Genomic DNA, 15742 nt, shown 5'->3' with positions numbered 1-15742 from the left:
AAATTTTGTCCTACATTTGTCCCGGTTTGGAGGTCCTGACTTATGGCAACCCTAGGTGTAATAGAGGCTAGTGTTCTGTCTCTCCTTAGAGAAGGAATAATAATCAATCTATGATTCTTGGGATGACTATAAGATTACACTATTAATCATTTTATTAAGCTATAGGAGTGAAATGACAGAACAGTAATATGGAATTTATAAAGAGCAGCTAAAATCATCCTTGCAAGGAAACTGGCTGAATCTGCACTGCAGAAATAATGCAGTTTGAGACTGCTTTAACTGCCATGGCTCAATGGTATGAAATTCTGGGACTTGTAGTTTTGTGAGATATTTTGCTTTCTTTGTCATAGAGTTCTGGTGCCATAATAAACTACAAATCCCAGGTTTACATAACACTGAACCATGGTAGTTAAAGCAGAATTGAACTGCATTATTTCTCTGCAGTTTCAGCTTGAGAGGTTCCAGAGTAGACTATCTTTTTATAAGGAATAGTTGATGATATTTGGAAAGTGACAGAAATGTCAGAATGTACTGAAGGTAAAAATTAAAAAAATAAAAATAAAAAGTGGTAGCTTTATTGATTAATTGATTGAAACAATTTCTGTATCACCTCCCAGCCCACAAAGGCTCCTTAGTTGATGAACAAATAAAAAACAATTAAAACAATTAATCTTGGTGGCCACCTTTTATGACTTTTATAAAGAGCCAGCATAGTGTAGTGGTTTAAGCATTGGACTAAAACTCTGGAGACCAGGGTTTAATTAGATTCCTAATAGCAAATATCTTGTTGTGCAGCTTCACAGAGGAATAAATACTAAAGTGGTAAGTCTCTAATCTCCTGCTCACCACATCCTAAAACTAGGAAACCCTGCCAGATAGCAGTATGTTGACACTTTATGGAATTCAATCTTTATATAGATGTTCATAACACAAGTTGGTTTATCAACACACCAATAAACACATTTGTGTTATCAGCACCTGCACAGCCTATAGTCTAGGGTCAACAAACAACACTCTGTATTCAAGGATCAACAAACAACACTGCCTCGGACTTGCATTACCAACACCTGGATGGACAAAAGGTAGAAAAAATAACCACATTAGTTGTGACTTTCTATAAAAGCTGACCACATGTTTAAATGGGACAAGTCCAAAACATATGGTTAAGGAAGCATCAGCAGTACTACATCTTCAACAATTTGATGACTTTTAGAATTTGCCACATAATTCTAGCAGCTGGAATTGTTGGCCAAACACTGCTTTTTAAAAAATAAAATAAGAACCAAGTACTGTCCATTTGAATAGAAGTGCCAGAAATTAAGACTCCAAGGCTGGCCATGGTGGATTATTTTTTGTAAGTAGATATGTTCAAAAATTAGTACAACATAACCAGTATGCTCAATGATATATAAGATCTGAAAGGCCAAACCCTCCCTCCTTGATTGGAATTTGCATCCTTTTCATTGAAATTCTAGAAGTAGATGCATTCCCCAAAATCTTTTAAACAATGAATTTAGTTTTTGAAAATACTTGCAAGATATATGTAGAGGAATTCCATGAATAACACAAACAATTCTAGGGCTAACATTCATTTAAACTGGATTTACCTTACCCCACAGACTCATCTTTAAGTCCACCTAGCTATCTAAATCTTGTACAATATCTTTTATCAGATTACTTATATTAACATTAATAATCTGAGACAAGTCTCTAGGGATAATTATAGCCAAATATGTACTGTGGAGCCTTGCTATCCATAGGCTTGCCACCTGCACATTTAAGCATTTGCTGATGGCAAGCCCTGTTGTCCCCAATGGTAGCATATGTACGCAGTTGTGATAGCAGCCACATGTATGTCGTGCCACCACTAAGGGCAATGGGACTTGAGGTACCACATATTTTTTTGTACCCATTGGCTACAAATTCATTTTTTCTTTCTTTCCTGGAAACTCACAAAAATCAGCAGTTAACAGCTCAGTGACTTTGAAGATTATCACACAGGGCAGGAGGGATCGCTCCTGTCCTTACCATTTCTTTATTGCATCCTCACTTATCCTGTCCTTCTCCCATCAGTGGCACCCATCATTGTATTAACAGGAGTTTCCATTAACACACAGTGACGGGGCCACGCCACTTCAGGGACGGGAGAAGGATGGGATAAGCACAATGTCATCTGAAAATCTTATTGCAATTGAGTGATAACACCAGAGTAAGAATGGGATAATCACGACGATGTGTGAAAATCTCCATGCAACTGTGTGAGAAGGACAGGATAAGGACTTACTGATCCCCATGTGATAATCTCCAGTTGTTCAGGGACCACCACTTTGAGTAGACATCATCTAGCCCCATTTAGCTGGATGAATTTCAGTTTTCAATGCCTGAGTCTTTTGACAAGTGTTGTAGCTCTATCCTAGGGAATCCTGGGGGTGCCATTAAACATTATGGTATAATGAAATGGTGTCCCTTATATAAAATAGCAAAATCAAGGGTGTTTTTTTTTTAATTTATATCTTTTCAAACCATGAATAGTCCTATCCGTGGATATGGAGGGCCACTTGTACTCAACTATATTTTTCCAATTAACTTAGCTTTGTTAAAAAGTCTTGTTGGCTTGCAATCTACCCATAACATTGTGAGCATGACAAATGCTTGACATTTTACTTGCTAAGCAACCAATCCTTGAATGAATCTACATTTAAATTATTCCTCTCATATGTCCATTGTGCTGAAATTAAAGAAACAACCTTTTCAACGTTTGCATTGTGCTTCGCAGTGATGCTCCAAATGGAAGACATTTTGGAATTCCTCCTGGACAGAAGGCTGAAATGTAAGAGATGTCCTGGAAAAGGAGGACATCTGATTATCCAGCTTCAGTTGCTATAAGCTGAGTTCAAAGTGCAAAAGTAGTTTGCACTCTATTAACTCAATGGGGTGAGAGAGGAGAGGAAGGGTGGAAAATTACACTTCCCATTAGGCTCAAACAAAAGCAAACTACTTTATCCTCTCTTAGCTTGTGTGTTATTCCTCACCAAGAATTCTTCCCATCTTGAACACACTCTGGTGTTGTTTGGCCACATATTTGTTGGTTTTCATTTGTGAAATGGTGCATATGGGTGAGTCCTGAGGTTGAAGATGACCCTTAGACCCTCTGAAGTTGCCAACCCTTAAAATGGAGGGGTAGATGTCTCTGTTGGCATACTCTTTGTAGAATGCCCTCCTCATGGAGGTTCACATGTCATTCAATCTAACATTCTTCCTATGATAGGCAAAAAAGTTTATATATATATATATATATAGAGAGAGAGAGAGAGAGAGAGAGAGAGATCTTTAATCATTTTGTTTCCTTCATCGGTGATATAACTGTTTTAACTATTTTTCTACTATCTTTATGTTGTTTATTATTATGCTTATTTTAAAAGTTGTTTCTAAGGCAGTATCTGTTTACTTTCCCTCCCCCCAAATGTTTTTTTTTTTTTTGCATTGAAAGGCAGTTAAAATTCATAAAATAAATTGTATACCCCCCACACATGTACACACAGCAGATGATTATAATCTGGTTTTTTTTTTAAAATGACATTTCTACATTCCAAGGAGTCAGTTGCAAAATACTCAAACACTCCTTTTCCAATTTTTTTTCTTTTCGCTTGTGTTGCAAGAAAGAGTTGTCATTTGTTGAAGAATACTGCCTTTCTTAAGTGATATAAAGACATGTAAAATACAAAAGCAACTTAAATATCAAAGTGGTAAACATGTAAAATATAAAAACCCGGTCAAATGTAACTTCAACAAAACTGCATCAAGGCTTCTACAGATTACCATTCCTTCTCTGGTTAACTTAATTTCTCCCTCTACACACCCCCTCCCTGGAGTTCAAGTGTGTTTGGAGTTTTGATATTTTCTTCCAGCCAAGCCTTAAAGGAACTGGGACTAACTCTGGCGGTTCGTAGTAGAGAGAAGGAGAGCTGCTCACTTTTAAGGCACTCCTTATGTTGCAAGGGGCATTCGAGAGCTCAGCGCTGAATGAAATGAAGCCAAGCAGTCTGCACATGGCCAGAGGGAATTAAATTTTCCACAGCGAGGCCTGCATTTAGATCTAGCATAAGCCTGGACCTTATTACAGTGGGGGGGGGGGGGTTGCAGCTCAGATCCGCAGTCACTCTCTGTTCTAGCAATGCAAAGCTGATGTTTTTTCACACCAGATCCAGAGTCACTCTTTTAGCCAATGCGAATCATTCATAAAACGTTATGTTTTACCACACCTGGTTGCCTTCCATGTCCTATCCGAATTGAGGGGAAGTGAAGTCAGTTCTATTCCATAGCAAATCACATGATGCGGATCAAGCAAATGGAGTGCCGTAGCACATTGTATTACCACACCGGAGGGTTCACAACGATCCAATAAGCAACCCTTGCACATGCTCAGTGGGGCTCTGGACGCTGCCCTCCTCCTTCCCTGCCCCCTCCTTAGCTGTCATCCCTCCATGGGTTGAAGAAAGTAGTCAGAGGATTGGATGGTTAGCCATGCAGGAGAAGGCAGAGGAGATGGGAAGGTTGCTGGGGTCACTGGGGCCAGGAGCAGGATGCAGGAGATGGCAGGGATGATGGGAATGATTGGATGGGTTGCAGGTGGCAAGAGATGGCATGAAGGAGGAGGAGGGGGATGATGGAGCAGGACGCAGGGGGCCAAAGGGGGGTGACATCAGAGTGGTTTTCCACACCAGACCAATTCGCAGTGCAAATCGAAGTGAGCTTGGAAGCAAATCTGTGAAGTCACTTTTTTTAGGTTTTACAAAAATGAAGGTCCGCTTTGGAATCACCGTGGAATGGGTGTCTGATAACATTCAATGTTACGACGTGAATCCGCATTGTTGGAAGTGCAGTCATGTCGAACTGAGCCAGAAAAACCCCAAAAGCTTCGTGTGATATACTCCCTAATCCCCTCCTCCTCCAAAACAACACACTCTGTCCTCCTCTGCCCATGTACCCTACACAGATAGCAATGTCAGAGGTGCACATCTGCGGTGGGTTTCCGTACCCATCTACCAGAGTTTGGAAGTGTAACTTCTTTGGACTACAGCTCCAACGGTCATGCGGGCTGCGGAGGTTATGGGAAAAGTAATCCCCAAAAGCTCTGCCGTCTACTACCAAACAGGTTTTCTCCCTTTTCATGTCCCAGCATGACCTTGTGCAGTAAATCTCTAACATGAGCTCAAGGTGCTTGTGTGTCCTTTCACAGCACACCCTCCTCAGCCCTGCCTCTGGGCTTCACATCCTTCCTGCCAAAATCACCTTCTCCATCTGTCCTTGCTCTCTCTGGCCCAGACTCTAGTTCTTAATTAAACAGGCTGCCTCACGAGGAAATATGGCTGATAGCGGAATGAGATAAGGGGGAACCCTGTCTACCATGTTTTCTTCCATCTCGCTCGTCCCTCTCGGCATTTCAGGCTTTATACAAGGCGCTGCTTCCATCCCACGGCAATCTGTAACAACTCAATCTTCTAATGCCAGATTGTGTCCCTCCCTCCATTTATAACCAGAGGATATATTGTCCCAGCACTTTTAATGAATGGCTGCATCCACACTGCACAATTATAGCAGTTAGGGTTCCCAGAGTGAACACTGGGGATGGCCTGTACCTTTATGGACATGTTGTTGTTGTTGTTGTCACTGTGCCTTCAAGTCATTCTGACTCATTGCGACCCTAAGAGCAAACCTATCTTGGGTTGTTCTTGGCAGAGTTTGTTCCAAGATGGTTTGCCATTGCCTTTCCCCTGAAGGCTGAGTCACCCAGTTGGTTGTGTAGAAGAAGACATATCAGCAGGTGTTGTGTGTGTATTGCAACCGGTAACAACACCCTGAAATTCCCCTTTCTGCAAAAGCATTAAAGATCTTTCACTCTGGTAAGCTTTGTTTTATAACCTGGTTACTAACAAAGGCTATTTCCTATCAAATTCTGGATTGTAATTTAGAGAGACTCTAAGCATTCAGTACATTTCCTTGAACTATTTGAGCTGTCTGCAACAATGATTCTAATTACCACCCCACCAAATTAAGAAATCCCAGGATTTCATAGTAGACAGCCATGGCGGTTAAAATAGTATCAGTGGTGTAGCATAAGGTGTGCTAGGGTTGGGTACCTGGTGCAGTAACCAAGGTGTCACCGTCCCACTGACGCCTTCCATCCCCCCACCCCACACCAGTAAATGTTTTCAGAATTAATGTACTCTAAATCTTAATTCACATCTATCACTGAATGCACTGCAATAGTTTGGACATAAACAACTGAGCAAAATTAAAATTATACCTTTAAATTAAAATATCATCGCATAGCAAATAAATGTATTATATATACACTGCACCTTTCCTTATGTGGGGATCCATCCAGACCCCACCACATAAGGCAAATACCGCGGTATGTTGTTGAACCCCATTGAAAAGGATGGGGATCTCATGTACACCAGCATGGCGCAGCGCCCGCGCCATGGGCACACGCACCACCATTGCCACTTCTCGTCCACACCAACGGCTTTCGGCATAAGCTGAAAGCCGCAATATAGGACGCCCGCATATGAACATGGGCACACTGTACATAGTTTCAATGTGCTTGCAGTTAAAATTGAGTCAAATGTGATGTTCTTAAACAAAGCGTTTAAAAACAATTTTTAATTTTTAATTTTTTACAATTAAAAAATGAAATTTGAAGTTTATTTAAAAAGAACCTGGGGCCTCTCCTTTCTCCTCCCCTGAGCCTCATCACAACTCACAACCCAATTTCTTCAGCATTTTGAGAACATTTATTAGGCAAATTTCACACACAGCCTCATTCTGCCAAAAACAACAGATGTCTGAGGAGCAGTGGTAGACCCACTTAGGGTGCCACCTGGTGCAGACCGTACCCCCTGCATTCCCTAGGATGCCATTTGGTGTGGGTATGCCCTATGCTCACTACACTGGTCAGCCAGCTCTACCCACACCATAAAGTGGGAAGCAGTGAGTGCAAGTTCTCTGCAACCATGTCATTCCTTCTTCCTTGCTCTTGCAGCTTCATGATTTGTTCTTCTTTTCTTCCTATTATCAGCGAGCGAAACTCCCAAGCTCCCTTCTCTTCCTGTCTGGCCTCCAAACATACTTTCAGTCTCTACACTGTCTGTCAAACAACACACAACCTCCCCATTTTTCCTTATTGGCGGGCGGTTGGCGGGGAGACGGCAGCTCCCAGAATTGCCTAGCCAACCCCTAATGGCCATACGAACTAGCGGGATTCTGGGAGGTTGTAACCAAATATGAAGCCTTCCAAGCTTTGTACACATGCAATGAGAGAGGGAGAAGAACCGCACATGACCCTATTATAGTCATTTGGGAAGCGATGCAGGCAGGTAACTATGGGACAATAGCCAGTTCTAGCCTATTTTTCATGTGCATTATGTTTATATTCCGTGTCTGAATTATTTTGTTTTCCCCTTTTAACGCACTTCAAACAGGCAGGAAAGGGAATAAAGGAAGGGCTTGCAGAAGGAAGCAGGTGTATTTCGCTGCAGACCACATTTCTCCCCTCTAGCCATGTGAAGGAAACCATGTCTTCAGGGTGGTCTTTGGCAAAAGGCCTGACATCTGGGGGCAGAGGTCAGTTTTCTCCCGTTAAAACCCTTTAGCTTCCGTTTCAGCCCACCTTGCTTCCCTCCCTTCCTAACACATCTGAAGAATGGGCCCTGGCCAATTCCAACCAGAGGGCTGCAAAATGATGGAACGGTCCCCCTTCTAGCCCAACAGGGCCTCCTTCCAAGTCACTCTGAAGTCACAGCAACAGCTGGAATTGAGATTAGACGGAAGAGAACGTGGAGGGGCCAGGTTGGAAGAGATACAATACAGTTGATCAGAAGACATGCAGATTCTGCTTGAAGGAAAGCAACTGTTGAAAAACATGGTTGATAATTTCCACTTCTATGCTGGCTCTTCTCATGGGGGCTATGCAACTCCTCCATTTAAGAGGAGATGAATCCGGGGCCTTTTCACATTACAAAATTACAATCAGCCCTCCACATTTGCAGCTTTAATAATAATAAATAATAAATAAAAATTATTTGTTAACCGCCCTTCTTAGAATCAAAGCGGTGTAAGCAAATGGCAACATACAACAATACAGCTATACAAATTGACTTTTGTGGATTTATAATACATATTTGATTAATATGTTCTCTCTAGAAATCTTCAGATCCTGCAGCATGACTTGATGGTCAACTTTCACACCAAAGTCATGCAAAAAAGCTAGATTCCTAGAGAGAACACTTGTCTAGGACATTGCAGGTCTTCCAGTGTGATAATTCTATGGTCAAGCTTCTGAAAGATGTTCACCATAGAAATTGCCCTGGAGGACCTAGAGATGCCTAGAAAAGGTGTTCTTTCAAATAGTGATTTTTATTTGCAGTTTTCCCATTACAAACAGAAAAAGCAAGAAGTAAAGCCAGGGAATAAAGAGACTATTGACCAGGGACACTTCAATTCATTGCACAATTACTGTACATCATTATAAATCCTTTTAAACTGCCATGGCAACAGCCATGGACTCGTGGAGTTACAGGTTAGGAAGTGTACTTTGAATCCCTAGTCTAGTTGCTTTGCACAAGACACAAGTCTAGCAGTTAAAATGGAATCATACATGCTAACAGCTGGTGTATCTCTCAAAAAGGACCACCATAGCCAAGTCTAAGTTTGATGCAGAACCTTTGAAATTCCTCTTGTGTGAAAGTCAGAAATTTATAAGAATGGGAAACATGGCAGCCAGGAAAACTAATCCGTGATGGTTTGGGAAGAGGATACATGAACATCAACTGTATTACTGGTGTTCGTTAGCAAAAAAGCTTGGTTTGGAAAGCAAAATGTAGAGGCCTCTATTCAGATTGCTTTTCTCCCAAAATGCAACTGATCTTCTGATCTTCGTTCGTAGAAATTTTATCATCCAGCAGAGTTTCCTGTGATAGAAAGCAGAAGGAGGAGCAATGTTGGCTAATCTCCCCCATTACACTCCCCCCCCACTTCTCACAGTCCTGGAGATTCCCCCAACTGGTATACAGTAGAGAAGCACTCAAGCCCTTTTGCTGATGGGGTTTCAGCATCCCTTCACAGGCAATGGTACAACTGGGACGGGGCCTAAAATAACTATAGTGGTCCCTCCACATTTACTGGGGTTAGGGTAAAGGACCCCCATGAATGTGGGAAAAAAGCAAATAAAAAAACAACACTATTCTTTTTACTTAAGAGAACACTGCTCTAGAAATCTCCAGTCCTCCAGTGCTCTATGGTCAACTCTGCCAGAGGTTGAACATAGGATAATGCTGGAGGAACTACAAATGCTAGAGAAGTGTTTTCGCTAGGAACTATCTAGGTTTCTTCAGCACACTCTATGGTCAAAATCTGGCAGAGTTGTGCTGGAAGACCTTGAGATTCTTAGAGAAAACATATTAAGCAAAACCACAAATAGTCAAATTCCACAAAAAATACAAATCCCCAAATGTGGAAGGGCCTGCCAGTAGATTTTACCCCTATGCTATAAAGTAAGCATGGTGTAGTGGTTGAGTGTTGGAACTAAGACAAATGGAGACCAAAGTTCGAATATCCTTCTCAGTCCTCAACACCAAGTATCCCAGCCCACCTGGAGTTGCTTCTGTTACCTACCAACCTGTCCAACTGCATCACCTGATGCATCTGCCACTGTGGCACTGGGTTTCCAATTCTGGTTGCAAACACACACTGCAGAAATAATAAGCGTTGCTGTGTGCCACAAACCAACCACCATGCCTGGAATTGGCCATAGCAAATGTGAGCCCGGGCAGTTAAAGTGGTGTCAAACCCGGATTATTTTCCTGCAGTTTGGACGCAGACCTCTGAATGTCAAAAGAGGTTACTCGCACAACCAACCCACATGGCATAAAGCACACTCATTCTGAGCTCAGAGTGGAAGTAATGTGCCAGCAACATTGCTGTATGCTGGATGGCGCAAGCAGGACACATCTTCAGCAGCAGTTACCCAGTATTGAAAATGGAGGGCTCCAAGATCTTCAGGAAAGATCTGGAGCAAACAGGAGATTATTTTAATACACGTTAAAAGGTGGATCGTCTCATGTGGCTGTGCTGAACAGTGGGAGTTGTCTGGTCACTGTTTGCACCAAGAACCAGGTTTTTTGTGGCTGTGTTGGCATCTTGGTCTCCCCAACTAAGATGGTGTGGGGAAGTCCAGTTTTATTTGACTGGTCATATACAAAGGACTGTTACAAGAACAGGCCAAAATAAAGCTGCTATCCGAGTCACTTTGGAGGTAAATGGTAAGTTCAATGATGCGGCAGCGTCATACAAAGTCCAAAATCCACACCAAAGCAGCACTCCCAGTCCGTTAGGACTGGAGCATGCAAATCATTGAAATACCATACCTTCCAAAAGTACTCGAAGACAGCTTTTATTTTGGCGACTGTCTTAAACAGGCCAAAACTCTGAAACCCATTTGGGATGACCATTTGGCTAATCACACTTCTCAGCCGCAAGGAGGGCAAGGGGGAAACCACCTCTGAAAACAAATTTGCCAAGAAAACACCCTGTGATAGCGTTCTCCTTAGGGTTTACCATAAGTCAGAATGAACTTGAAAGTCACACAAAACAACAACAACAACAACAACAACCAGATCTATTCAGCTAGTGATCCCCATTCCCCACAGGTGGTTAAATGAAGAACCCCTGGGCTGGGGTTCAGCAGAGCAAGGCTGATGGAAAGAGGGATTTTTCAAGGGTTACACGTTTCAGAAGCAACAACAACCAAAGTACAGGGGTCCACCACACCATTAGTGATGAGAACTGTGCGCAGCAGGTAGTAACAGGAAAATCCCCATTCCATTAGTACCCCTTTCAGCCTTAAATATCAACTTTCCCCCAGCATCAAACAGACCAAGCGAGTACACAAAAAATAGTCAACCAAAGCCACTAAATACAAATAGAACTTTTTCTGTTAAGCTAAAGGACAGCTGTTAAGGTATTGACCATGAGGCCGAACAAGAACTCTAAAACCAACCCATCGCTGCCTAGTGGCAAGATGCCTGCTCAGCACTAGCGGTTCTCATGTTCTTGGCTGTCTTTCGCTTTCCCCATCGAATGACAAAAGCCACAGATCAACGAACTGACGAGTGATCCCACTAGAGAATCCTTTAAGGCTTTACTGCGAAATACCATACCTTCAAACACTTGAACGTTTTATTTTTGAAGCCATTAGTAAAATATGTAGACAAATGAGAGTATTCACATGTGGTGCATTAGTAGGTTTGACTGTGGGGAACGAAACAGCCGCCAGAGTACTTGATTATTACAGTTGGCTGTTGTTATCCATGGATTCCCAGTTGTTCGCCCTATCACGCAGTCATGCTGGTAGAGAAGTAAATGCACATCAACTTGGTGAGATATGTCAGGATGCTGAGTCACCAGGGACGAGAGCCAAGAAAGGAAGCCTTGTTTATGCAATGGTACCAGGAAGTAAGGGTGAACTGAACAAGCGCATATTTCCACCAATTCCTGGCAGTCCGTGACTATTTGACTCCTTGCCTGACACACTTTCATAGCGTGCAAGAGCCCCTCATCGATGCACCCTGGAATGACTTGATAATTGGGAGAACCTGTTATTTCTGAAAAAGGATGAATTTGGGTGCCACCTTAATACCAGTGATCTTATACCTAGACCATGAGCTTTTTGAAGAAAAGACACAAATGTTTTTTAAAAGTGATTTTTTATCTTGTGAGCGCCTTGGGTCACCTTTTTGGGAGAAATGTGGGCATAAAAATGAAATAATGAAATGAATAAATAAATAAAATAGGCAGGGAATTATGGCCTGAACAAGAACAGGACCAAAATAAAGCTGCCTCACAGGTCACAGTGGAGTGTGCCTGTTTAAAAAATGCTGCATGCGTCCATAAGAGCCGAAAGCCATGCCAAAGTCCATGCTCCAGTCCCTAAGGACTGGAGTTCAGCTTTGGCGCAGCTCGTAGCCTCATTAAAAGAGTGTGTGGTGGTCATATTTAAACAGCATACCTCCAAAGTGACCTAAGCAGCTTTATTTTGGACCTTCTGTTCAGCGCCAGACATTCCCTGCCTAAATTTTTTATTTATCTTATTCCATTCATTTCATTTCATTTTTATGCCACCCTTTCTCCCAACAAGGCGACCGCAAGCAGCTCACAAGATAAAAACAACTTAAAAAACATTTTTTTAAAAAATATAACCTAACCTTGTTAAAACTAGTATAAAATTAAGATTATAAAACATACAAAGGTTTAACAAAAAACAATAGTCCTCGTATTTCCAGTGACGTTCTAGGTAGTTTACAAGAATATCAGTCATGGGGCAGTTTAAAAAACATGAACTGAATGTCAGTTTACATTTTACAAGTGAACACTCAACAAGAAAACATTAGCAGAAGATAATAAGGCTACAAGCAAATCAAATATTTAAAAATTCTCCTAACAGAAATATAGGTCAAAAAAGCAACAAACCAAGCCACAGACTAAAAGCAACCTTCTGTTAAAAAGAAGGTCTTTGCCAACATCTGGTCTAGATGGTAAACAATAAGGAAGTAAAATGCAACCTCCTTTGGAAGGGAATCACCAGAACCAGGTACAACACCTAAGTCCCACCAATAGGTCCCATTCCACAGTCCACAATAGACATATCTTTGGGTTTTTGGGACACATAGGAGAGGCACATCCAAAGAGACTCTTAAACAGGTGAAAAAGCTAAAGAATAGGAAAAGCAGCCTATCAAATATCTTAACGTGCCAACCAGTCAGGGCTTGAACAAAAATCATCACGGCACTCCTGAGTTGTGCCACACAGACTGGAAGCCAGTACTAACTACCGGTAAGGATAATCAACTGCATTGCAAACACTGCCAGAAATAATGCTGTTTTGACAAACCAGCTATTAATGACATGGCTCAAATTGCTATGGAGTCTCCTGGGATGTGTAGGTTGTTTAGCACACCAAACTCCCTGATAGAGAAGACTATCTGACAAAAGTACAAATCCCAGAATCCTATAGCATTGAGCCATGGCAATTAAAGCAGACGTCACAAGATGCATTATTTCTACAGTGCACATGCAGCTACATCACCGGCTCTCTCTATGCAAGCCCTTGTTGACAAATGGAGTGCTCATCCTGCAAAGCAGCTGTAGTTGCCTAAATACCTCATTAGAGCACATTGAGCAAGTAATCCAAAGATATATGTAACTAAGAAACATAAATCACACTCTGGTTGGATATGCCAAATCTCCCAGGAAGGGATGTAGATACTGCACTATACTCAGTCATGAAAAACTCCTACTAGACAGCCCAAAATTTGAGCATTCCAGAGTCAAGACGGAGTACAGAAAAGCCCAAACAAACTACAAGCTTCTTGTTTTACAAAGGGAGTGGTACCTGTCCAGCAGAAGTTGAAACTCCACGTTCTTGGAGTCATGAAGAGGCACCGTCCTTTTTGTCTGGATTTTTTATTTGTTAGTTCACATCCAATCAATATACCATATCGAATAATCGGCTTAAAAAAACCTCTGCAGCCTCTTTGAGTAGAATGGCAAAGAAAAATGAGAAGTTTAAAAATAGAATCGTCATATCAAGCCACCCCAAATATCCCAAACAACAAATGACTTCCCCCAAGTAGTTTCAGTTAGGTGATGTAAAAAGAAGGAGCCAAGGTAACAGAAAACAAAAATAGTCTTCCCACCAGCCCCCTTTTAATAATCCATAGGACTACTCCTGTGAATGAAAACAGCCTGGAAACACGCCTCGTTTGTTCAATGGGATAAATGGCAGATGAATTATTGTGAAGTCACACAACATCATTTGAAAAATCCTTCACCAAAACTGCGTGACACTAACGTTCTATCTAGAAGGCAAACACCTCTAAAACAAACAAATCCAATTGGTACATACACACACAGCACAGGGCAAATAACCTAAACATTTGGGTAGAAGTGTAAATTTTTTTGTTTCCGTGGAACTTGCATACTGTCAGTGAAAGCATACTAGAAACCCATAACAGTAGGGGGAAATAATTTCTTATGCAGACACCTATAACAGCTGTAGCAACCCAAAACAACCAAGTTCAGTGGTACCCCGTTATACTTCAATTGCATAACATGCCAACTGTCTGTATTATGAAGAATAGTTTTTTACAAAAGCAGCACGTCCATATTTACCATGCCTCTGGGGGTGGTAAAGAGTAAGCTCTGCTTGGTAAAACAAAAAGGAAAACTTGCTAGCATTGATTTATGAACTAATTGAGAATGAACAGGACACATATCGACAGTGGGCGCTTGGGAATCACTGGGTTTGGTTCGAGACCCCGTGTGGATACCAAAATAATCCATGGATGTTCAAAGTCTATTAAATACAATTGATAGTAAATGGTGAACCCTTATAAAAAAATAGGCAAAAATCACAGGGTGCAATGAGTTTGGAATTATAATATTTTTCCTTAATATTTTCAAGCCAGGGATGCTTAAACAACCATGATATGAAGAGGACATGTATTAGTCATTAAAAAATATAAAGGAGAGTGTAATAAGAAGTAACTCGGGCCTTAACTAGATTCAGTAGAAAACAGTTCCTGAGAAATCTCGGGAGTGTTCAGGAGACGAACCATGGGAAGGCCAGGTTTGTGAATCGTCCCCGGAAGGAACTCTAATTTTTATCTCTGTGCATCCTTGTGAACCCTTTTGGAATTACTTATGGAACCCTTTGGATAGAATCTGTTGCAAACTGGGTCGGAAAAAATGTCACATGCCAGCCCCCACTCCCACTATGTGACAATGATGGATTGGACACCTCTTTGTACCCTACTTTTGGAGAGCCCAACTTTGTCATCAAACCCGCACATCCTCTGCAGTCAGGGCCCTGGCTCTCATCTCCACTGCTATTTTTGTCAAAGAGATCTCTATTTTTGGTGAATTTACACAGAGCTACATTTTAAACTTCTCCTCCCCCCCCCCCCATTAAGATAATTAGCCTCCAGAGGACGCCTCAGTGTTTCCCATAAGATGGCCCCTTCCTCTTATGCGATGGCTCTAGAGTTTGGCCATCGAGGCGCGTGTTAAATAGACGAAGCGCACAACAACACAAGCCGCAATAGTGAGCAAGGAAAAAAAATAGAAATAGTTAAAAAACGGGGGGGGGGGAAAATGAAACACACAAGGAAATGGGGGTTTTGGATAAATGGCCCATTAAAGGAAAGATACAAAAGGCTGTAAGAAGCAGATGTGGGATCAAGTTTAAAATAAGGAAGAAAATACATACAAAAAAAAACAGCCAACACAGAGACGAAACCTGCGCATTACAAAGGTTGTTTTCCACAAAAAAATGGCACTCGTTGCCAAAAGAAAGGGAGAGGTTCTCCCTTAAATGAGGAGGAAAGTCAAGGTAAATGGAAATGTGCTGCCCCTCCAGCCCAAATGCCCACCCTCGCTACCTAACAGAATTACCATGGCTATGTGAAATACATTCACAAACAAAACCAAAATTCATTTACTTGGTATTTGCAGGGTTTGTTGGTACTCCTCCCCAACCCCCACCCCCAAGTAAATCAAAATATATTTGAATTGGGCATTTGGACAAAGAGATTCCTACCCATAGTTTCCAAATTTGGGCCTAAACAGCTTGTTGTGTAATGGCTGCAGATAAGGATAATCAAATCCTGAAGCCCATGTGCCTCCTC

The 15742-nt window shown here is 41.7% G+C and overlaps 1 protein-coding gene across 1 annotated transcript in view; it reads right to left on the bottom strand.

Annotated features, from left to right (window-relative positions):
- NBR1 (NBR1 autophagy cargo receptor) overlaps positions 1-15742 on the bottom strand; it is a 67790-nt gene that overhangs the window by 28630 nt on the left and 23418 nt on the right. The window contains 1 exon segment of the mRNA XM_042473617.1: positions 6412-6542. Coding sequence (XP_042329551.1) covers positions 6412-6542 — 131 coding nt within the window.

Source organism: Sceloporus undulatus, chromosome 6, assembly GCF_019175285.1.
Source record: "Sceloporus undulatus isolate JIND9_A2432 ecotype Alabama chromosome 6, SceUnd_v1.1, whole genome shotgun sequence".
Classification (NCBI taxonomy): Eukaryota; Metazoa; Chordata; class Lepidosauria; order Squamata; family Phrynosomatidae; genus Sceloporus; species Sceloporus undulatus.
This window is presented reverse-complemented; position numbering and strand designations above follow the sequence as displayed.